General features: G+C 39.6%; 1 protein-coding gene across 1 annotated transcript in view; it reads left to right on the forward strand.

Moving 5' to 3' along the window:
• Positions 1-25,350, forward strand: part of SUN3 (Sad1 and UNC84 domain containing 3) — a 38,125-nt gene extending 12,775 nt beyond the window's left edge. The window contains exons 4-10 of the mRNA XM_063087917.1: positions 5,907-5,947; positions 7,546-7,717; positions 8,834-8,918; positions 17,602-17,717; positions 19,714-19,881; positions 24,042-24,134; positions 25,231-25,350. Coding sequence (XP_062943987.1) covers positions 5,907-5,947; positions 7,546-7,717; positions 8,834-8,918; positions 17,602-17,717; positions 19,714-19,881; positions 24,042-24,134; positions 25,231-25,350 — 795 coding nt within the window. The remainder of the gene's footprint in view (positions 1-5,906; positions 5,948-7,545; positions 7,718-8,833; positions 8,919-17,601; positions 17,718-19,713; positions 19,882-24,041; positions 24,135-25,230) is intronic.

The raw sequence follows: 25,350 nt of genomic DNA on the forward strand, positions 1-25,350 counted from the left end.
TGTGCACTTCTCCCTGATTCTCTGGCCTGCCAGCCAGCCCTGACAATTTCACACTTGCTGGTCCCCACAATCATGTGAGCCAATTCCTTGAAATAGATTTCTCTCTCTATATACATCAAATTGGTTCTGTTTCTCTGAAGAACCTTGACTAATACGTTCATAATACATTCATGGCAGATTCCTTCAGGGCCTGAATATTGGGTACCTTGTCTGCCCACAGTGTTCTGCCACACTCTTTGCAGGGGGGTTCCTTTCTGACATTCTAGCCCAGCGTGATTGTCACATCCTCAGACAGGCTTCTGTGAGCACTCAGACTACCTGAGACAACATCCAGGAAGAGAGACATCCTAAAGGTACCTCTCCTTTATGTCAAGACTGTCATTATTTTCTCTGCCAACACTTTTCCTGCCTTCTTCCCCTTCTGCTAAAATGTAGTGAGCAGGGAGCTTGTCTAGAGCCTAATATTGTCCCTAGGAACCTGGAGACTCAATAAAAATCTACATGAATGAATGAATGATCTGAATGTTGTTTATTCCATTTAAAAAAAAGCATCCTGCCCTTTCACCTCCCAGCTTTAGACTGATCAGCATACTCAACAATGCTTTCCCTTTAAAAATTTCTAAGCTGTGTTTCTAAGGACGGTATTTTCTATGAGGCTGTGGTTTAGGTTTTTTGTACAGTTTACTCTGGTTTTCACACAGACAAGAGCTCTGTTGGAAACCACTTATGACTGAATTGACTTATTTCTGTGTGAGCCCTGTATAGGTCCCAAACTATGTGCAATAGATGCTGTTTTGTGGCTTGTTTTTATTCATTTAATAACAACAGATTCTAAACATATTCCTTTGTCTTCAGATATTATTTTGTAACAGCATTTTATGGCTGACTGATACTCCAATGAATAATATCCAAATATAATGAATAAAATATGTATTCAATAAATACTTATTTCAGAACAACTGGATTATTTTCAGCTTTTCAGTATTATAAACATAAACATCCTTGTGGCTGAATCTTTCTACCCATCCTGATTATTTACTTAGGATAAACTAAAAGAAGGATAAACAAAGAACATTTATCGTTTTTAGATGACCTTTATATTGAAACTTAATGACTTGATATTGCTTTTCAGAAAGCTGTACGTGCCTCCTCATCTGCTACCATGGGGAACAGGGTTATAATAGTTATGCACCAACAGTGATGCACATTTTACTTTATCCTCAACATGACCCCTTAATAAGAGCATTACTAAATTCATCTGTAGATTAGGAAGCTGGATCAGAACAAAGAAGAAAACTAGTCTGATGTTACACAGCTGCCAATTCCAGAGCTGAAATTCCAGCCCAGACTTTGCAGGCACTGGGCCTGCCGTCTGCTCACTGCTGAGCTGAGGGAGAGAATTATTGCTCCACACTGTGCAGCCTCAGTGACTTTAGAATCACCATTGCTGTCTTAGTCCATTTGTGCTGCCATAACAAAATACCACAGACTGGGTAATTTATGAAGAACAGACATTTATTTCTCACAGTTCTGGAGGCTGGGGAGTCCAAGGTCAAGGCGCTGAATTCTGTGTGTGCTGAGGGTCTTCTTCAGTGTCTTCACATGGCAGCAGGTGGAAGGACAAAAGGGGCTTAACTAGTTCCCTCCAACCCTTTTATGAGGCACTTATCCCTTCACAAGAGCAGAGCGCTCGTGACCTCACAGGCCCCTCCTCTTAAGACCACCACCGTGGGGATTAAGTTTCAACATGAATTTTGAGGGGACATAAACATTCAAGCCATAGCAATCACAGTGAAGAGTTCAAGACTAATGATTTCAAATTACTTACTTCAACATTTAATTGGATTATATATAAAATCCTATATTAAGGAACAAGCTTACTTATTTACCTGGGGGAACAGTCTGCAACCATTATATCTTCTAGGATTTATCTCAAAATTATATGGTTTGAAATTAGATGTCTTATAGGATTTTGCTGAGAAAAAAAAGTTTTTTTTTTTTTAATGGCCATGTGAGACATCTGTTAATATTTCATTGAATTTGTCCCAGCTCAAATTACTGGAGCCATGTTCTTTTTTTTTTTTTTTTTTAAAAGATGACTGGTAAGGGGATCTTAACTCTTGACTTGGTGTTGTTAGCACCACACTCACCCAGTGAGCTAACAGGCCATCCCTATATGGGATCCGAACCCGTAGCCTTGGTGTTATCAGCACCACACTCTCCCGAGTGAGCCACGGGCCGGCCCTGGAGCCATGTTCTAAGCCATAAAACTTAGGGTCTCAGTCAACATTATCTGAAAAAACAAAAAGCAAATAAAACTGTGGCTCTGCATGTAGCTATTTCTTTGCCTCCCTCTACTAGACGCCTTTCTATCTCAGGAGGCTGTAAATCCTACACCTGCTCAACTGACTGCACCTGCAGATATGTCTTTCCCTACTCCATTATGAGGATTGGGCATGGAGGTTTTATCAGGAGCTTTGTTGCAGAAAACAATATCCCTGGAGGCTGTGCTGCCTTAACAAATGCTCTGGACATCCTAACATTTGGTGAGGCGTTGCCTCTGTATTAGTCCATTTCTGTTGCTTGTAACATAAATACCTGAATCTGGGTGATTTTTGAAGAAACGAAAGTTATTGCTTACAGTTCCAGAGGCTGCAGAGTCCAAAATCCAGGGGACACATTTGACGAAAGCCGTGGTGGTAGTGACAGAAACCCACAGGTCTCACATGGCAGAAAATGGCAGAGCAGAGAGAGAGAGAGAGAGAGAGAGAGCTCCTTGGGCACTCTCCTTTTAAAGCCCCCAGAACCACACCCCTGGCCACCATTTTTAATCCATTCACTTGGCAGAGTCCTCAGAATCTAATCACCTCTTCAAGGCCCCACCTTTCAATTCCTATAATGGGATTTCCCACGCTGTAGACAGTCATAGTGAAGATCAAACCACTAATACATAAGACCTGGAGAAAAGATCCACGTCCGCCGGGGGGGCTGTTCTAGGCAAGTTCTTAGGAAACCCAGCACCGATCTTATCACCAGGAGCAGTGCATAGGGATTACGAACTGTACACAGAGCAGCCTCTGCGACACTTGATTCTTTTTTCTCACTGTAGATGCTGTAGATTCTGGTCATTGCCTCCCCCCCCCCCCAATTTGGTTGCTACGATTCTATGATACTCGAAAACAAGTTTCTGGCCCATGGCTAATAGCTTCTAGGAATTTAAGGCATGAACATGTTCCAACCACATACTTCTGTTATCTTTTCCAATCTTTATTCTCTTCATTTTTATTTCCTCCCTTATTTTTTTTGTCCTACATGTTTTTATACTATTCATATTCCTGTAGTGGGACCTGCCTGAAAAATGCTTTTGGGAATGAGGCAAAATGAAAAAGTTTTAAACATTGTGGAAAATGTTAGTTTTCAAGGAACTCTCAAATTCATTTATCAGCGAATTAAAGAGTACTTCCTATATGTTCTTCTAAGGCTAGAACAGAAAAAAAAAAAAAAAAGTAGAATATGCTGCCCCTACTGACAGGGATCTTACTCGAACAGAATCTGAAAAACTAGACATAAGAATCTCCACCTACTAATAATAAGCTCCAATATCCATGTCCCTGTCCAATGAGAAATGTCAAGGAGAGCATACAAGACATTAAATTGCTCAGGAAATAAAGCAAGACAATTTTTTCTGTGTGCCACACCACACTGCATTCTGTTCTGACACCGTTATCATACACCCCACGACAGCGTTTGTGGAATGTTCCTCTGTGAGCTGCGCTGTTTTAGGCAGAGCAAACTGAGAGGAAGTCAGAGTTTTTGAACAGAAAAGCAGATTAATCAGTGGAGAAAGAGGGAACGTTATTTCCCAGATAACACATTGATGGTCACTGTAGGGGGTTGAAAGGTGCCCCCCCAAAAGATATGTCCACATCCTGACCCCCAGAACCTGTGAATGTGGACTTTATTTGGAAAAAGGGTTTCTGCAGATGTAATTAATGATCTTGAGATGAAGTCATCCTGGATTACCCAGTAGGCCCTAAATCCGATGACAAGTGTGCTTATTGACGACATACAGAGGAGAGACACACGAGAGAAGAGGTGGTGGCTGCAGGCAGACAGACGCAGAGACTGCAGTGTCGCAGCCACAAGCCAGGGAATGCCTATAGCCACCAGATGCTGGAAGAGGAGAGAAACAGGATCCCCCTGAGGGCCTTCAGAGGAAAGTGTGGCCCCGCAGACACCTCAGCCTAGACTTCTGGCCTCCAGAGTGTGAGAGAATACGTCTCTGTTGTTCTCTGCCACCCAGCTTGCGGTCATTTAAGGCAGCCCCAGGAAACTCATGTAGTCCTTTGAGTTCTCTGTTGGGCGCCTGAGTGTGAGCTTTGCTGCTGAAAGCGAGGGACCCGCAAATGCCCAGGTGTCTACTTCCCAGCCTGGCAGGAGGACTATGTGGGGACAGAACTCTGGAAGTGCTGCTGGGATCCTGCTAGATTTAAGGTTATAATTTAAGCCCAGGAGAATAGAGTGCTGGCATCAGCCTTTCATTCTGGATCATTCCTGTTCCACACTGTTTTCTTGGCATGCGGTCAGAGGTGCCGAAATCCTAACCAACAATAAACCACTTTCAGTAAAATATGTCAGGGAAGGTGGGTTCCAGACTGCGGAGAAAGGATGTCAGAGGCCCTTCCCCGTAGGTGTTCTCCTGGGAGAAGATCATCCTTCCACATATCTCCTCCCTCTCTTGCCACCTGGCCACTGTGTTGACGTCTGCTCCCTTTAACGCTGGTGTCCCCAAGGCTCTGTCTTTTGGCCCCCTTTTGTCACTGTATACACAGGTAGTATTACTGGCTTCCTGCAAATGCCCTGTGTTGGAATAGGTGCTGTATGTGTGTTAGTGTGTGCATGTGTGTGTGAGTGTGCGTGTGTGTGTGTCACGCTGGGTACAGATGGGGAGGGTGTGCAAGGCTTCAGGACGTTCCCAGGCCAGAGACAGTAGCGTGTCTGAAACATGAGCAGCCAGCACCACATGTGGAAGACACGTAGCAGGGTAAGCTGAGAACACAGAGGTGCTGGCCAGCCTGGCCTGAGGAGCGAGGTCTTCTCAGTGGGCAGGAGGGGTGGTAAGGCCATTCTCCATTCCAGGCCGAGTGACAGGGTGTGCAGCAGCTGGGGTGCAGCCCAGAGCCCTGCCTGCATCTCAGCCTCCGCTCTTTCTCCAGTGTCCAGCTCCTTACTGACTGCCGCCATAGCGGCCCCATGGCCACACAGCGTGTCCAAAAGAGCAACTCGTTTCTCTGTGGTCATTCTCATCTTGGTTTGGGCACCACCTGTTCAAACATGAGACTATTCATACCAGACACCTTGTCAGCGTTAAATGTCTGTAATTCTTCTGATTGTTATTGCTAACCTAACCCCCAGATAATCACATCCCTTTCTTATTTGTACATGGGAGTCCCCTCCTTGTTTACAGGGACAAGCCTAAAGGGCGCAGCATGGCCCTCTGATGTCATCTGCTCCCTGGGCTTTTCCAAACCAGCCAGGGCACCCGCCCTTCCCCCCTTCCCTCCTCCTTTCCTCCCCGCCTCCTCCTCCCTCAGACTCTGTTCATACTTTCACAATCTTGAGAAACAGAGAATTATGTACCCATCTTAGAGCTCCTGTTGAATGTCAGTCATTATTAAACAGATTTGTGTGTTACACCAACTCCTCCAAATATGATGACCGTGCACAGGTCAGGCCAAGAGAGGTGCGGGCACCTCAGAGGGTGCTCCTGTGTCCCTGCTGTCACGTGGCGTATATCAAAGGCCCCAGTGAGATTTCTTTCCCCTTTCCTTTCTGAGAAAAGAAAAATAACTCTATCTGAATAGGAAGGATTCAGAATGATTTCTCTCTCTCTCTCTTTTTTCCAGGCCAGACTTCGTATGCCTAAAGAGCAACTGGAGCTTTTAAAGTGAGTGAGATTTTCTGATAAATGTCACTTTCTGGTGTGGTTCCAAATACTGAAATGTTTCTGTAAAATTATAAAACTAACATCATTTTTCCAGCGGTTGGCTGGTTAGCTCAGTTAGTTGGAGCATGGTGCTGCTAACACCAAGGTCAAGGGTTCGATCCCTGTACTGGCCAGCTACGACACTCACAGACACAAAATCATTTTTCCACAATATCATGCCTTTCTTCGCCAAGAGTGTTTTTTTCTGTCCTTTTCCTCTTGTCTACAATGAAAAAGTAGATCTGCTGTAAAAGAATGTATTATGCGTAAAGGAGGAAATGCAGTTTTTCTTGGGTTGTTCCCTCTTCTGATAAATTCAATAAAAATAAAAATACTATTTTGATGTTATATATCTAGCATGTACAGATTGACTCACTTCTGACCCTTTAATCCTTTCTTCCTTCTTTTTCTACCCTCCTCCTTCCTTCCCATCTGCACATGTGCATAGAGGAATGCTAGGAACGATGTCACCACGTATTGATAAGGGTTATTTCTGGGAGTGAAGTTTTGGGTAATTTTTCTTTCTTACACTTTTCTGTATCTCTTAATTTTTTTCTTTATAGTAAGCATGTATTTTTAAAACAAAACAATAGCGTTTTTATTACTTTAGGAAATTACTTGCCATTTTATATGGATCATTCTTTAAGGAAATATGCACTGGGATGTGCTTTCAATATTATTTATGATCATAAAAAATGGAAAACACCCTAGATGAGAAAAACAGACCAATGTTTAAATACATCATAGCACATTCATGTAATGGAGAATTTTGAAGCCATTAAAATAATTCTGAAATATATTGGATTTGGGAAGTGTAGTAGGACACGAAATTATAAAAATGATTTCTATCTTGTTACCAGTTTTTTTTGCATGGAATAAAAACTGTCAGAAAAACACCAAAATTTAATAGTGCGTATTTCTTCAAAATGTTTGTATTTTCCCAATTTTAAACATGTTTTACCATTTGTGAAAAAATACTTGACAAGTAGTGCTTATACATATATTTTCAACATAAAGAAATACCTATTTCTCCTTGACTTTCAAAATTCTCTCGACCAGTAATTTTCAAACTGTCAAAGGAGTAGAATGCATTCTGGAAAGCAAACTCTTGCACGCTCAGGCTGTAAAATCGGTAGAGGGCAGCTGCCCCCGGCTGGATCCCGCCGCTCCTTGCACCTCCACAGAATGCCAGGCTGCAGTACTACACTTGAAATGCAAGGTGTCCCCAATTTAAAGGAGGGTGGCATTTCGGGTTTAGGAGTCACACGTGCCAAGTCACCCAGCGAGGGACAAGCAGGTTGAACGTGCCCCATCTGTGCCGTCAGAGCCCAGCCAAGCCCTAGGATGCCCTCAGGAAAGCTTCCGCTCAAAGTCTTTGCTTTTCTTTTGTAGGGTAAGGAAACGCCTTAGACAAAGGGCATTCCTTGCTGTCCCCTCCCTCAAGAGCTGATTCCTTCCGCAGCACAAAGCACCTCTCCGCGTGGCTGGCACCAAGCCCAGCACCTGTCGCGGACGCGAGAGGCGACTTCTCCTTTCACGTTGTGGTTCTTTGTTTGCAGGCGGGAAAGCCAGACTTTGGAGAACAACTTTCGTGAAATTCTATTTTTAATTGAACAAATCGACGTCCTGAAGGCACTACTGAGAGATCTGAAGGATGGTACACACAGTGACAGCGGGGATGCCCACGGGGAGCCCGCCGAGGACCACGAGCACCTGGACGCGGAGGACCAGGCGAGGCGGGCCGGGCGGCGTGCGGGACGCAGAGAGTCCCCAGGGTCCCCAGGGTCCCCTCCCGTGCCGTGCCCGGTTCCTTCGCAGAGCGAGAATCCAGCGCTGGCTGGTGGTCGCTTGTGTCCCTGTGTGAGCATTCTTCCCTGACCTTAGCTTTCTTTCGCTCAGGCTGGCCCTTGGACATCCACTTTTTCACAAGTGCTGTGTCACAGTGCGGACATTGTGTTGCAGTGTGACTTACTTCCAACCAAAATTAGTAACTGAATCTGCATTATTTTCAGTGAAAAACAAAAATTATCATTCAGAAACGGCAGTCTCTGAATGTCTGTGGTGTGCACAAGTACTCAATAGTCAAAGGCATTTATTCGCCACCTGCACGGGTGTGTCCAGCCCAGTCAGCACCAGATTTAGTCAAAATTACCACAAAACCAATGAGCCTTGTTTTGCGTCACCTCTACTGCAACCAGCACTACCTTTTCCCTTCCTTAATGTGTCTACTTTTTGAAATGCACAGAAATCTGACACTGAGCAGCTCCTGTCCTCCGGCCCATTTTGTCCTTGTCACTGTGTTATGGTTAGTCAGTTCGAACTCAAACGGTTATGCCTGCACAGGATGCTTGGTTTTTTTTTCTCTTCTTTAGAATCAGAGCATTCTTCAGATCCCAATATTAATTCAACTGGATGAAAATTTCTAATATAAGAAATTGTGTGGTTTGTGTAAACTTCCTGGATTCCCAAATAACTGTAGAATGCTCAAGACTTTATCGCTAAGCACAGGACTGATGAGAGAGAGAACACAGCAGCTCATGTAGCACAGCCTCATCCTACTCCTCACTGGAGAGCACTGTGGGGCAGTGGTTAGGGCTTCAGAAGGGGCCCCAGCTCCACTTTGCTGGGTGGACGCGTCTTAGCTTTAGTTACCTTGTATGCTGAAAAAGGACGGCTCCCACGGAGCTGTGCAGGTGACATTCCAAATTCTTGTGCAGTGCCTGGCTCAGAGGGCAGCTCGGTACGATTTCACTGTTATTATTTTGCAGATTAAGGAACTTAGGTCCACCAAAACTCAAGTAGATGACAGACATTGTTAACAGAAAACTGTTTTTAAAATTTGTACAGGAAATGTCAGTCTTGGTAGATTATGTGCTTAAAAAGTTGAGAGAGGACCAAGTCCAGATGGCTGATTATGCCCTGAAGTCAGCTGGTGAGTATAGACAAGGTGAAGAGACCAGTGGGGGAAAAAAATTAAAAAAAAGAAGAATGCTTCCAGAGGGTCTCTATTCTCTAAATGTTCTTATTAGGAAAACATATTTATCTACCTAATAACTTGAGAAAGGTGAAAAATTAATAAATCTAGAGAATAAAAAAGAGAGTAGAAATGTTTTCCACTGATTGCTTTGTGAATGAAAATCTTAGAGGTCACAAAATCTGTGCAGCTTCATTAGCAGGCATCTAGAAGGACCACGGAGAAAGCTGAGACGCTACACTGAAGCCAGGGAAGGCAGAAAGTATTTTAAGCATAGAAAACATTACATTTTATATTATTTTATACTAACATGAGTTATAATGACTAATCTAATTGCATTATTAGTGATAAAATGATACTGTTTAAAGATTGTATAGAATGTAATATTTTCGATATCTTCTAATATCTAACTGAAATGAATTCTTAAGGGTTTAGGCTGTGAATCATTAACCTGCCTGTAGTAGTCTATGAAAAATAAGTGTTCGATGAACAACGTGGAAGGAAAGTAGGGAGGAGACGTAAAGGCCACAGTCACACTGGTTTTAATCAGCTGACCCTCACACTTACACGGTAACTCTCTACCTTGTGTGACCTGGAACAGAATGATCATTCACTCATGTGAGTGTGTGTTTTTTGAGAGAGCAAGAGAGCAGAATTTTCCTGAAACATGAGCTTGGATAAGATGGGGAGGAAAACCAGAGTTCTTTCTGTTTTTTCAGTCTTGGCACTCGGATATCCTTCTTTTGTACCTTCTTCCTTCTTTTCTGTTAAACGAACTGACAACTTCCACTTTGAAAAACCCATGATGACACATAGAGGCCCATGGATATCCCACGTAGGATAGGGAAAAGCAGAAAACATTCGGGCCTCTCATTTACTGTCAGCGTGAAAACAGAAAATCAGCTTGCAGTTTGGCCAAGATGGAGAAAGCCCATTTTAATCTCTTAATCTCTTTCTCCAACTGATGACAACAAAATAATCCAGACAAAATTCAAAAAGCAACTACCTGAGTGTGATTGAAACTAAACAAAAGCAGGCAGCTGGTAGAGAGGAAACAAAAACTGGAGAAGTGAGCCGCGTGGGTCTGCTCTGTTCTTGTCTCTCACAGCTTAGGCTGAAGCAGGCTGTGATTACAGAGCTGCTTTCCTCTGGGCTGCTCATTCTCAGGCACTGTCCCAAAGCAGCACAGCAGAGAATTTGAGAGTCTGACAACAGATGGCTCAGTCTTGGACTAACTCCTGGGTGGCCCATGTGCAAGACAGGCCTGTAGCAAAGACTTTGAAAACTGAACTGAGGTTGGAACCACCACCTGTAGAAAAGGAGGTTGCTCTGAACATCTCTGGGTTGATGTCTGATGAAACAAACAAGTCATGCCCTAGTGGATTGTTACAGGATTCAGAGTCTCACAGTATGATATTCAGTATGTCCAGGGTATGATTCACAATTACTCAACATGCAAAGTCCTACGAAAATGAGGCCATTTTCCAAGGGAAAAGGCAATCAATAGATTCCAACCTTATAATGACACAGATGTTGGAATTGTCAAGCTGTCTTGAAGCAGCTAAAGTAACTGTGCTTCACAAGGTGAATGTAAGCACACCTGAAATGAATGAAGATACAAGTTCTCAGTCAAGAAAGAGACACTATTAAAAAAAGAACCGGATGGACATTTTAGAACTGAAAGATACAATGTCTGAAAAGAAAATTAACTATATGGGCTTAATAATAGAAAGACGATGGTAGTGAAAAGAAGAAGTGAAACTGAAGACAGATCAATAAAAATTACCCAGTTCAAAGAAAGAAATAGAAAAATTGAAAAAAAAAAAAAAAAAAAAAGAACAGAGCTTCAGGAACCTATGGAGCAATACAAAAAGGTGTAATATTCTTGCCCTTGTATCCTCAGAGGGAAATAAGGGAGAGATCAATGCAGAAAAATAATTTGAAGAAATAATGGCCAAAAACATCTCAAAGTTGGTAAAAAAAAAAAAAAAATTTACAAATTCAGGAAACTCAGCAAATCAGAAATAAGATAAACTCAAGAAAAACTACATCCAGACACTTCATAATTAAATTTTTAAAATCAAAGGTGAAGAAAAAATCTTGAAAGCAGCTAGAGGGAAAAACCAAAAACCAAAAAACAACCAACATATTACATATAGGAGAATAATAATGCAAATAACTGCAGACTTCTTATCGGAAATCCGGGAGAGCAGAAGAGAAGGAAACTACATCTTTAAAGTGCTGAAGAAAAGGAAATGTCACTGCAGAATTCTAAATCCATCAAAAATATCCTTCAGGAAAGAAGGTGAAATGAAGAATTTCTTAGATGAAGGAAAACTAGAAAAACTAGGAGAATTCTCTGCTGACAGAACCGAGAGATGAAGTGTCATAGGAGCCAGGTTCAGCCACCCTTTCGCCAGAGACAGAAGACTCGTAAGTCATATGTTGATGCAAGGACTGGATGCCTTTATTAGCAGGCCTGGGAGACAGTCAGACTAAAACTGTCTCAAAGGCTCAGGATCCCCAGCAACGGCTTTTAAGGGGAAAAGTGTGGGAAACAAAAGGGGAAGTTATTCCCATCAGGAGGATGCTATGTGCAATTTCACAGACTCCAGGCTATGCATTATGTCATGGTCAGTCCTGTAACTCTTCAACTTATCTTTGGGATGTGGGTGTTATCTGGTTTCCACAAGCTGGATGTTGTCTCCTCAGATAGCTGTGACTTCAGAGGAGGAGTGGTTAACTCTGCAGTGTTTTCCCACAAACTAGGCTGTGAGTCCAAGTTAAAAAAGACTTCTTTATGGCTAGCATTCTGCTTAAATGTAGTCTACAAACTGGCTCTTCTAAGGCTAATTATCTATGACTATTTGCCGTGGGGGGTTCTCACAGTTCTTCAGCTTAAGAGAAATGATGCCAAAAGGAAACTTGGGACTTCAGGATGAAGAAAGAGCAACAGATAAGAAAAATGTGAGGTAATTTTCTATTCTTAAGTTCTTTAAAATATGTATGGCTGTTGAAGGGAAAAATTATAACATTTTCTGATGGGGTTTTAATACATGTAGATGTAACACTACAGCAGCTATAAAGGAAAAGTCACTGGGTGAGGTTAAAGGGACCTTTATGATTGTACAAATTTCATATGAAGTGTTAAAATATTAACTCTAAATAAACTATGAAAGTTTAGGTATGTGCATTGCAATCATCAGAACAACCAGTAAAAAACCAACCAACCAACCAAACAAACAAACAAAAAAGGATACCGAAAAGTCAATAGATAAATTAAAATGGAATTTAAAAGTTCAACTAATTTAAAAGAAGGCAGGAGAAGGGTAGCAGATCAAGAAAAACTGAGAGACAAAAAGAAAAAGAATAGTAGACTTAAATCCAACCACGTCAAAAACATATTAAATATACATGGTTTAGACACACCAATCATAAGATTGTCAGATTGGATGAAAAGCAAGACTCAAATACATGCTGTCTATAAGAAACCCACTTTAATTATAATGACAAAAATAGGTTAAAAGTAAAAGAATGGAAAAAGATGTACCATGCAAACAACACTTTTTTACCAAAGGAATGGCTATATTAGTATCAGACTGAGTAAACTTCAGGACACGTAAAATTATTATTATTACATTACAATGTTGTATTAGTCCATTTTGTGTTGCTATAATAAAATACCTGAGACTGGGTAATTTATAAAGAAAAGAGGTTTATTTGGCCTATGATTCTGGGACAGCTGCATCTGGCACGGGCCTCAGGCTGCTTCTACTCATGGCGGAAAGCAGTAGGCAGCCGGCGGGTACAAGCAGATCACATAGCAAGAGGAAGCAAGAGAGAGAGAGAGAGAAGGTGCCAGGGTCTTTTAAACAACCAGCTTTTGCGGGAACTAATAGAGCAAGAACTCACTCATTACTCTCCCTACTTAGGAAGAGCATTAATCCATTCATGAGGGATCTGCCCCCATGACTCAAACAGCTTCCAACACTGCCACATTGGGGATCAGATTTACACATGAGTTCTGGGAACTCCATCAAATATAACATTGCATTATGATTATATAACATTAAAAATGGCTATTTACCAAGAAGATATAATCATCCTAAATTGATTGCATTAAGACAGATGAAGTAAAAACTGACAGAACTAAAACGAAAAATATATAAATCCACAATTTTAGTTGAAGATTTCAACACTCTTCCCTGTAATTAATGGATAAAGAAGGTAGAAAATCAGCCACAATGTAAAAAATCTAAACAACACTCTCAAAATCTTGATCTAATTGACATTTATAAAACATTGCACTAAACAACATCAAAATACACCTTTCTAAATATACATGAATCTTTGATAAAGACAGGTCATATTCTAGGCAATGAAGCAAACCTTAATAAATGTAAAATAATTGAAATCACATAGGGTATATTTTCTGAATATAATTGAAATGTAAACTAGAAATCAACAGCAGAAAGATCTCTAGGAGATCCCCAAATATTTGGAAATTAAACAATACGTTTCTAAATTACCCCTGGGTCAAAGAGGAAGTTACAACAGAAATTAGAAAATATTTTGAGTTAATGAAAATTAAAACATAAAATATCAAAATTAATGGGTTCCAACTAAAGTTGTTGCAAAATTTTTAGCAACAGGTGTTTATATTAGAAAACAAGAGAATTCTAAAATCAATGATCTAAATTTCTGCCTTAATACACTAGGACCTAAAGCAAGATGGAAGTAAATAAAAAGGAACAAAATCAATAAAATTTGAAGAGAAAGACAATGAAGCCAAAAGCCAGTTCTCTGAAGACAAACTGATGTAACTTTAGCCAGACAAACCAAAGATTGGGGCAGGGGGTGGGGAGAGAAGAAACACATCGCCAATATCAGGAATAAAAGAGAGGACAACTCTACAGACCCTACAGAATAAAAAAATAAGTAAATATAATAAACAACATCATATCCCCAAATTTGACAATTAAGAAGAAGTGGATAATTTTTTTTTTAAATACACAAACTATCAAAGTTCACTCAAGGAAGAAGTAGATAACCCATATTTATTAAAGAAATTAAATGTATAGTTAAAACCTTCTAAAAAAGAAAACTCCAAGTTCAGATGGCTTCACTAGCTATATCTACCAAATATTTGAAAAAGAATGCTACTGCACAAACAGAAACATTTCAATTTATTTTATGAGGCTATCATTATCTGATATCAAAACTATACAAAGACATTCCAAAAAAAGGATTACAGAGGCCAATATACCTCATGAACAGAGGGCTTCCCTTCATCTATCTTGAAGCTCGTTTAGATGCAATCAAATTTAGGATCAGTATGGTTTTCTGGTAAGTTGCCCTTTTTTATCATTATATAATGTCGCTCAACAAAATATTAGCAAGTTGAATCCAGTAAGAATGATAGTACAACATGACTATGTGGGGTTTATTCTAGAAGTACAAGGCTGGTTGATCATTTGAAAATAAATCAATGTAATTTACTATGTCAACAGATGAAAAAATCTAATCATCAGATCATCAAATAAGGTCCACTAAAATCATTTAACAAAATTCAATATCCATTTATGATAAAAAACTGTCAGCAGACTAAAAAGAGAAGTTTTTCCACCTGATAAAGGACACATGCAAAATTCCTCCAGCTAACATCACACTTTATTTATGAAATATTGAATACTTTCCTCCGAAGATCAGAAACAAAGGAAAGATGTCTACACTCACCATTCTTATTAAACATTGTAATAAAAATCCTAACTAGTAAGATAAGAAACAAAGAAGGGAGGTGGAGGGAGAAAGAGAGGAAAGAAGCATGCAAATGGGAAAGGAGAAAAAAGTCTATATTCACAGACAAGATTTTTTGCATAGGAAAATCACCAAAAAAATCTACTAGAATAGTAGAGGTTTACAAATTCACACATATGTATATATGTGTATATATAATATACAATTTTTATATACTAGTAATAAAAAATTGAAAGAAAAAAAATTAAAACAGTACTATTCACAGTAGCAGTAGAAAACATGAAAGACTTAAGTAATAAGTCTAACAAAAAATGTGTGGGATCTGCATGCTAAAAACTGGAAAACACTAAGGAAAGGAATAAAAGAAGACCTAAATAAATGGACAAATATACCATGTCCATGGATTAGAAGACTCAATACTATTAAAATGGTAATACTTCCCACTTGTCTATCGATTCAATACAATCCTAATCAAAATTCCAGCAGAAGAGTTTGTAGAAATTGACAGCTGTTTCTGGAATGGCAAAGGAACTCTAATAGCCAAATCAGTTTTGTAAAAGAACAAAGTTGGAGAACTTGCACTATCTGATTTTAAGGCTTACTATAAAGGTAACAGTAATCAAGAAAGCATGATATTGGTGAAACCAATGGAACAAAACAGAAACCCCAGAAACAGTCCCCACAAATATGGTGAGTTAATTATTGATAAAGGAGAAAATGCAAGTCGATGACACTGCAACAGGTGGACATTCATAAATGGTTCATAAGTCACACTTTACAAAAATCATCTCCAAATGGGTTACAGGCCTAAATGTAAAGCTTAAAGTTATAAAACTTCTAGAGGAGAAAATCTTTTTGATCTTGAGTTAGGAAGAGATTTCTTAAATGTGACACCAAAAGATGACCTGTAAAAGGAAAAGAATTGGACAATTTGGGCTCCATCAAAATTTACTTCTGTTCTGCAAAAGACAGTTTAAAGAGGGAAAAGTCACAGGCTGGGAGAGAATGTTGGCAAACCACATATTTGACAAAGGACTTGTATCCACCAAACTTTAATACTAATAACAAAAAAACAATAAAAAATGGGCAAAAGATTTGGAAACAATTGGATGTCTCATACACTGCTGGTGAGAATGTAATGTGGTAGAACCATTTTGGAAAACAGTTTGACAATTTCTTATGAAGTTAAATATAACATCTTATGACCTAGTGATCCCACCTCTAGGTATTTACCTAAGAGAAATTAAAACTTATGTTCACATCAAAACCTGTATGAGAATGTCTATAGCAACTGTATTCATAATCACCAAAACTGGAAATAAATATCTGTCAACAGATGAATGAATGACTAACTGTGATGTATCCCTACGATGGAATACTATCTGTCAGGCAATAAAAAGTAATGAACTACTGATACTCAGAACGACACCCATGAATCTTAGTTACATTGTGCTAAATGAAAGTAGCCATATTCAAAAGGCTATCTACTGTGATTGACTATGAAGGGACTGCAGGAGGAATGTCAAGAATAGGAAAATCTGTAGAGATGGAACATAGATTAGTGATTGCCTTGGCCTGGGGTGGGAGGTTGGGGGAAAATGAGGAACAACTGTCAATTGCTCTGGTTTTCTTTATGGGCTGATTAAATGTTCTAATATTGATTGTGGTGATGGTTGCGCAACTCTGTGAATATACTAAAAAACATTGAATTGTGCACTATAAATGGGTGAATTCTATGTTATATGAATTATATCTCAATAAAGCTGATTTAAAAATAAAAACTAATGAAAAAAGTGAATGTATGAAATTATTATTTTTTAAAAAAGGTATGAATTATTTTAAAACTTCACAATACTACAATTTAAATTTTTTGTTGAAAGGATTATGGGGAAGGGAGGTGTCAGTCCTTACATTAGCAGGTGACAATGTAGTTCTCCAATAAGTCAATTGAGTAGGAATATCAATTGAGCAGACAGTAACAGCCTTCAAAAGCAAGGTACAGGTAGGGTTGCCAAATTAAATAAAAGATGACCAGTTAAATTTGAATTTCAGACAAATAGCAAATAATCTTTTAGTATAAATATGTCCTAAATATTGTATTGTAGTACTAAAAAATTATTGTCTATTTGAAATTCAAATTTAAATGGGAGTCTTGTATTTTTACTGGCTAAATCTGGAAACCCTTGGTACACATTTACTGTTTCAAATTGTGCCATATTACAAAAAGGACTGGTAATCAGATATTTGGTTGGGCACATGTATTTTTGGGGGGTGAGGGTGCACATGTATTTTAATGTTACATTGTGTTATCCAAATGAAATTTGAGAAAGTGATTTGCACTTTATTTCTTAAGTATAAAGTACATTTTGCTTCTAAAATGGAGTAACCTGAAAGGATAATATTTGGTGAGTATAGTTTATATTTCTTTGGTTAAAATTAAAGTTCAACGAACCTGCATAATTGCTATTATGAATATAATTTGAACGATGCTTACAACATTGTTAGTTTTCTGTTTTATTTTGTTTTTGAGTAAATAGGGCTGATAGGAAGTCACATTTATCAGACGACCTCTTAAAATATGGAGATCCATACATCTTTTTTAGGTAATAAACAGAATATATATAATATTTCCATCTCTAATTCAATTTTTATCATATCAGTTTCAGAAATTTTGTGAAACTACACAAACATGACTTTCTCAAGTGACAAAATTTCAGTGGTAATAAAAACTGTCAGACTCTTCTTACAAATTCCCAAGTATGTATTTTACCTCATTTATAGTTTGCCCAGTAATAGTTTTCCAAGGACATTATTAAAATCCAAATGATGTGTTTTGAGTTGTGTATGTAATTGTTTTATTTTAAAAATTATTTTATCATTTTAGGAGCCTCCATCATTGAAGCTGGGACCTCAGAAAGTTACAGAAATAATAAAGCAAAACTGTACTGGCATGGGATAGGGTTCCTAAATTGTGAAATGCCTCCAGATATTATCCTTCAGGTAAAAGCTGAATTAAGAAGAACCCATTTCTATTTTAGGATTTTGTTTTTATTTATTATGAAACTATTAATGTTTAAAATGTTATGAGTCTCTAAACTTGTTACAGAACCTGAAATCTTCTTACATTTTTTATAGTCATTACACTGCATGAATTATTTCTAATTTTATTGTTAGCAAATTATGATTAATTAATTAATTAATTATTTATTTCTTTAAGATCAGGAAACTAGATTATTTTCTTCTCAAATATTTTCTGTAAGTTTTAAGTTTGTAAGTTTTTTGTGAGTTGATTCTGTGGCTTCCCTTTTCCACTGAAAACCTCAGCCATTCAAAAAACATGTGTTAACAATGTTTGTCCCCTAAGTGCTAGTACCGTGTTAAGTGCTGTGCGTACCACAGGTTCTTATTAGTCCAATTATAACAGGAGAAATTTCGAAGTAAGATTTTTAATGAACCTTTAGGTTCAATTCTAAAGTCAGTAGACATCAACAGACAGTAACACACTTCTTAACTATAATCCACACACCTAAAATTAGTTTCAAATTTAGAAGTACCTTCAGGAGAAAACCCATGGTTCTTATTACAGGATATTGTTTAGATCTAAAAAATGCTAGACCTCATCTTTCTTCTTTACCACTAAGATCAACATCACCAACACTATCACCACCACCACCACCACCACCATCACCAACACTATCACCAACACTATCACCACCACCACCATCACCACCTCCACCACCATCCCCAACACTATCACTACCATCACCACCACCACCACCATCACCATCACCAACACTATCACCACCATCACCACCACCATCACCATCACCAACACGATCACTACCATCACCACCACCACCACCACCACCACCACCACCATCCCCAACACTATCACTACTATCACCACCACCACCACCACCACCACCACCACCACCACCCCCACCACCCCCACCCCCAACACTATCACTACCATCACCACCACCACCACCACCACCATCACCAACACCAACACTATCACTACCATCACCACCACCACCACCACCATCACCAACACTATCACCACCACCACCATCACCACCACTACCACCATCCCCAACACTATCGCCACCATCACCACCACCACCACCATCACTATCACCAACACTATCACCACCATCACCACCACCACCACCACCACCACCACCATCCCCAACACTATCACTACCACCACCACCACCACCCCACATTACCATCACCACCACCACCACCACCACAAACACCATCGTTACCATCATCATCTTCACTATCACCACCATCACCACCACTACCACCACCATCACCACCACCACCATCACCATCACCATCATCATCACCACCACCACCATCACCACCATGACGACCACCACCACCATCACCACCATGACGACCACCACCACCATCATCACCATCATCACCACCACCATGAACACCACCGTTACCATCACCATCTTCACTATCACCACTAACATCACCACCACCCACCATCACCACCACCACCACCACCACCACCACCACCACCACCACCACTACCATCATCACCATCAACACCAAAACCATCATCACCATCATCACTTCCACCACTTTTACCGCCATCATAATCCCTGCCACCACCCACACCACCACCATCACCTCCACTGCCACCATTATAGCCACTATTACCACCACCACAATGACCACCGTCGTCACCGCCACCACTCATACCCTCCAGCTCCTTTTTAGCTGCTTATAGTCTAATCAGAGGTATGAAAGAAAACATGCACATATGATAAAAGGCTCTGATTTAAGCATAAAGTGCTCTGGAAGAACCACCAAACCTAGCAGTGTCTTGGAAGTTTTCCTGTTTGATATGTGTCCTTCACAATGCCTTTATATTATTAGCATAAGAGAGATCTGTAGCCAGTAGTGATTAGCTGACCAGTATTATAGGGGTGGAGTCATATACCCAGATATAAGAATTAATTCAGTTGTTTCTTTCCAGCCAGATGTCTACCCTGGAAAGTGCTGGGCTTTCCCAGGTTCCCAGGGTTATACCCTAATCAAGCTTGCCAGGAAGATCATACCAACTGCTGTTACCATGGAGCACATCTCAGAGAAGGTTTCTCCCTCAGGAAACATCTCCAGTGCACCCAAGGAATTTTCTGTCTATGTGAGAAGCTCTCTAAATCTGTCATTCAGAATGGGTTGTGATAGAAGGTGGCTGGCTGGGAATGAGGAGCTGGACTCTCGTCTTCACTGTGCAGCTACCCAGGCCTGTGCTTACTTCCGAGACCTCTGGTTTTCTCATTTACAGAGTGAGAGGGTTGGATCAGATGATTTCAATTACTTAATTTTATTTTTTGCTTTTATCAAATTATACATATACAATGAAAAATCAAATATTTCCCTAAAGTTTGTAATAAAACAGTGGTTCCTTGTCCCACTTCTCTCCACCTCCAATTCTCATTATCCCAAGTCTTCCACTCCAACAACTTTAGCTGCTTATTTGGGTATTTGCCCCATATCTGCTTTTACTGTTATTTCTTGATGTTTTATCTGCTGACATCTTCCCATGGAAAATGAAGATTAGGTCTCTTCTGTGGTTTCCCTATCCTCCCAATATGTTTATGTCTTAACTTTTTTTTTTTTTTTGATGACTAGCCATAATTTACAAAACATTTAATTCACCCATTTAAAGTGCACACTTCAGGGGCCGGCCCGTGGCTCACTCGGGAGAGTGTGGTGCTGATAACACCAAGGCCACACGTTCGGATCCCATATAGGGATGGCTGGTTAGCCCATTGGGTGAACGTGGTGCTGACAACACCAAGTCAATGGTTAAGATCCCCTTACCGGTCATCTTTATAAAAAAATAAAAAATAAAAAAATAAAGTGCACACTTCAGTGGCCTTTAGTATATTCACAGAGTTGTGTATCCATCACCATGATTAATTTTAAAATATTCTTTTGACCCCCAAAAGAAACCCCACACCCCTTAGCTGTCACTTCTCATCCTCCCATCCCACTCCCTCCGCCCCTGGAAACCACTAATCAACTTTGTCTCTATAAATTTACCTATTCTGGACATTTATATAAGTGGAATCATATAACATGTGGTCTTTTGTGAAAGCCTCCTTTCATTTAGCATAAAGTTTTCATAATGTTTGTAGCATGTGTCAGTACTTTATTTCTTCTGTTGCTGAATAATGTTTCATTGTATAAATGTACCACATTTTAAAAATCCATTCATCAGTTGATGGACATTTGAATCATTACCACTTTTTTTGGCTATTACGAATAATGCAGCTATGAACGTTTGTGTGCGAGTTTTTGTGTGGACATTGATTTTTGTTTTCCTTGGGTATATACCTCTTGGAATTGCTGGATCACATGGTGAATCTATGTTTAATGTCTGAGGCACTGCTAGACCGCATGTCTTTTTATTTCAATCAATATTCAGTGTTTTCATGGAGACTATGTGCACAATATTGTTCTCAGTCGAGCCATAGAGTGTACTTTATACTATTTTATTTTCTTGCATAATTTTTTGAAGTTTCTGGGATAACTATTGCTTCATTTATTATTTAATTTGTTTAGTTTTGTATTTTGATAGTTTTCCTATCATTAAATCATTTCTAAACTCTTCTTCAGAAGTGTAATTATTCTCCCATTATGTTAATTCATGTCAGATAATTCACAAATTTCCCTTTCTTGTCTTTTCTATTTCTTTCTTTCTTTTTTTTTTTTTTTCTTGAGCTATCCCTTCTGGAGCCCTCTGGCCTTCCGTTTCAATCTGGCTGCTTGCTAGGTAGCCTGTTGCATGACTGTTATTGTGGGATTTCATTTCTGTATCCTGAGGATTCAACTTATCATCTCATCTATTATTTTGAAAAATAGTGTCTCCCTTATTTTTCTTTTCTGTTTTCTGTTCCACCTTCTGGAAGACTTCATCAGTTTATGTCTTAACCCCTGCATTGAATTTTTATTTCTGCTGTCATGATTGTACTTTCTAAGACTTCTTGTTTTTGTAAATATTCCCTTTTTTAGAGTCTAGTTTTTTTTTCTTTCACAGATGCAGTATCTTCTCTTATGCCTCTGAAGATATTAATTGGCATTAACGATAGTTTTGTTTAATTTTCTCCTGCTCCCTTCAGGTTTTTGTTTCCAAATACCACTTCCCCACCTGTACATACAGTTTCCATCTTTCTTCTAATGTGCCTTTCTCAAATATCTGTGATGTTCCTGTGCCGTGCTAAGAGCTAAGCAGTAGAAAAGAGAGAGAGGGAGAAAAGAGCTAAGCGGTAAAAAGCCAGCTGGAAGCTTTGTGCACACAGTGGGGCTTGCCCACAGTGAGCTTTGCAGGTGCGATGGCCTGATTGGCCATAGGAGGTATCAGTTTGGCTGACGAGCAGCCTGCTGGGAGCTTCTGGGGAGAAGAGGGCCATGGGCCACCACCCAGTGTGCACAGGGCATGACTCAAGCCTCTTGTTTCTGTTCAGTACTTTCAGAGCTGCAAGGAAGGAGAGGGCCGATGACCTCCCATGCACTGGAGGTCCAAGTGCTTTTTGAAATGACTGTCAGCCAAGCCTCAGATTTGGCCCCTCCTGCATACCTCTCCCCTCCCCAGCCTTTCTGGGACCCGCAGTGTAAGTCAGTGAGCTGTTCACTGCACCCACAGCCAGAGTAGCTTGTGCACTCTCCTGTTACCATCTGGCTATCTCCAGATTTTTTTGTCTTAGTGTCTACTCCCATTTTCTCTTTGTATGTTTATGCCTTATTTAAATCCTTTGATGTTACTATCTCAGGGGAGGAGGGCTTGGTGTTAAACAGCCTGCCTATAAATTCCATGATTCTGGGTTACAAAACAGAGGACCACCATCCTTTGATGCAAGCCTGCACCCCCCACAGTAGGTGTCTCTGAAAAGTTGTTAGGTTAAATTTGAGCAGATGAGCCCGATCTCAGAGAGGTGCACAGAGCTGCCCGTTATTTAGAGGAATTACGGCTGAACCCCGCAAGCAGGAATCTTTTAGCAATGAAGACTACTTCTCATCATTTTCTTCTATGTTAGAGAATTTATGAACCAAGTGAAATTAAAACAAGGCAATAAAGCAGGTGGAAATAAAATTAGCGCTCCACTCCTAGGCTAAAAGCAGTACATAAGGCTCGAGTCATATATAATTATAATAGTCATGTAATTGTGAGTACATTATGTAATTATGATGGAGCCAATTCTTCTAATAAAAATTGTTATAGATTAATATTAATATTTTCATTAATATCAGTTCAAAATGATTGAACTAATGGACCCCTTATTTTGTGGTGGTACCATAATTGAAGAAACCTAACAATAAACTTTAGATCACAAAATAAATTAACTTGCACCAGTGCATTCTCCTCGCGCAAATCTTGTTTGAGGGGTAGAGGAGAGTAAAAAGCACGAGGGAAATTACATACGTACATGTCAGTGTTTCTGTCAGTGCACAAAAGCTCACTGCTGGGAGGAAATTGATTAAAGTCTGGAAACTGGCTTAAGTTTATCTCATTTTGGAAAACATCGGGTCAAGATGGGACTCAGTTTTTTTTATTTTAATCCAAGTATGCTGACTGCAAATACAATTATTAGGCCAGAGTTAGTGCTGGGATTTGCTCTATGTATGTCTATCTATTGGTCATCGATCTATCTATCTCTACCTATATCCATCTGTCATCTGTCTATGTAACTATATATCTATGCATCCTCTGTTATCTGTCTGTCTACCCACCTATCATCTATCTATGTATTATCTATCTATGTACCTATCATCTATCTGTCTGTCATCTATTATCTACCTATTATCCATCTACCTACTTATCTATTATTTATCTACCTTCTTATGTATTATCTATCTATTATCTACCTATCCATCTATCTATCATATATCTGTTAGTATCTATCATCTATGTAACTGTGTATCATCCATCTATTTATTATCTGTCTATTATCTGTCTATCTGTCCATCTATCTGTGTATTATCTATCTATCTACCATCGATTTATCTATCATCTCTCTCATTTGTCTATTGTCTGTCTACCTGTCATCTATCTAGTATCTATCCAACTATCTATCCATCTTGTCAGCCCTGTGATCAGCCTCCACCTGGCCTCATTACCCCCCAACTTAAACACCTTTGGGTGTATAGGTCAGTACAGGCACTAGCACAGCACCGTGCCTCTGGTAGACACCCAAAGATGTCTGGTGAGTTATTGCTACTTGAACAGACAATTGCCTCCATTTATTTTAACCGTACATCCATTTATTACAACCTCCATATCTGTTGCTTTCTTTACAGGGCATCACTAAAACATGTGAAGGAGAAGAAATTTTCCTAGGCCAGTTTATATATAACAAAACAGGAACCACCGTTCAAACGTTTGAGCTCAAGGTAATGGGTGCCCTGGGAAATGAGATACAAGCGGCTCCATCACTGGGAGAGATTTGCTGGGACTACTCCATGCCAAGTGGTGTGTGGGAATAATTCTGACAAGAGCACGAGTTGAGCAAGGCTTAGTGGAGCTTCAGTTCTCAGCTCCGAGGCTTACGTGGATTTTATGGATTTTAATGCAAAAGACAGGTCAATGCAAAAGCAGATTCTAAGTCAATTTATTCCCCCTCTGCTATCACTGTTTTACATATATGCAGTTTCTCAGTCCTTCTCTTAATTATTCGTTCCCTGGATAACACTGCATTTTATGGCCACTATCTCACCTGCCTTGGGTAAAGGGGGTGGGATGGTGTTGCACTAGCAGGTGGGTAGAGGCAGAGACAGGTCAGAGGAAGAGAGAGTAAGTATCTAAGTATCTAATACCAGATGACATAAGGGAAACTTCTCTTCCTAACCTAATGGGGAAACAACAACAACAACAACAACAGCAACAGCAACAATAACTGTTAACTACTTATGAACCCCTGAAATATATTTTCATCTCACGTGTGAAATATAATTACGCTATTTCTCATTAACCAGAGGAGATAACTGAAGAGATGTAGAAGGAGTCTCATGCCATGTAAAAATAAGTGCTTTATGACACTTCTTGGCCAATGATGAAAAAAATCTAAGCCCCCAAAAGCAGTGTTTATAGAATTTGATATTTGATTGTATATTCACATGCACGTGGGCTCATATATTGAGTTGGTTTTATAGTTGGCTTCACAGATCTGGTTTTCATACATCGAGCCCTCCCTTTCCCTGCCGGCTCAGCTAGCAGAGAGCGCCGAGGGGGAGAGACCGCGGCAGTGAGAGGGCACTTGGGTGTCTAGACCACTGCATTGAGTCTCTTCTCCTCCCCCTCTACGTGTCTTTTCATGAGTTCTTTACTTCCAGTAGCTCATCATCAACCATCAGATGGGTATGTGTGAAAATACTTATGTCAGGAAAGAAAGAAAAAAGTTTTAATTTTCCATTATATCAGTGTTCTTTGGAATTCTTTAAGATAAATTTCTTTATAAGGCATTAATTTTATTTTTTTCTTTATTTTCAGCATAAAGTTAATGAATCTCTATTATGTGTGAAACTTAAAATCCTTAGCAATTGGGGACACCTGAAGTATACTTGTTTATACCGATTCAGGGTCCATGGCACCCCAGGAGAACACAACTAG

This window comes from Cynocephalus volans, chromosome 2, assembly GCF_027409185.1.
Source record: "Cynocephalus volans isolate mCynVol1 chromosome 2, mCynVol1.pri, whole genome shotgun sequence".
In the NCBI taxonomy this organism is placed as follows: Eukaryota; Metazoa; Chordata; class Mammalia; order Dermoptera; family Cynocephalidae; genus Cynocephalus; species Cynocephalus volans.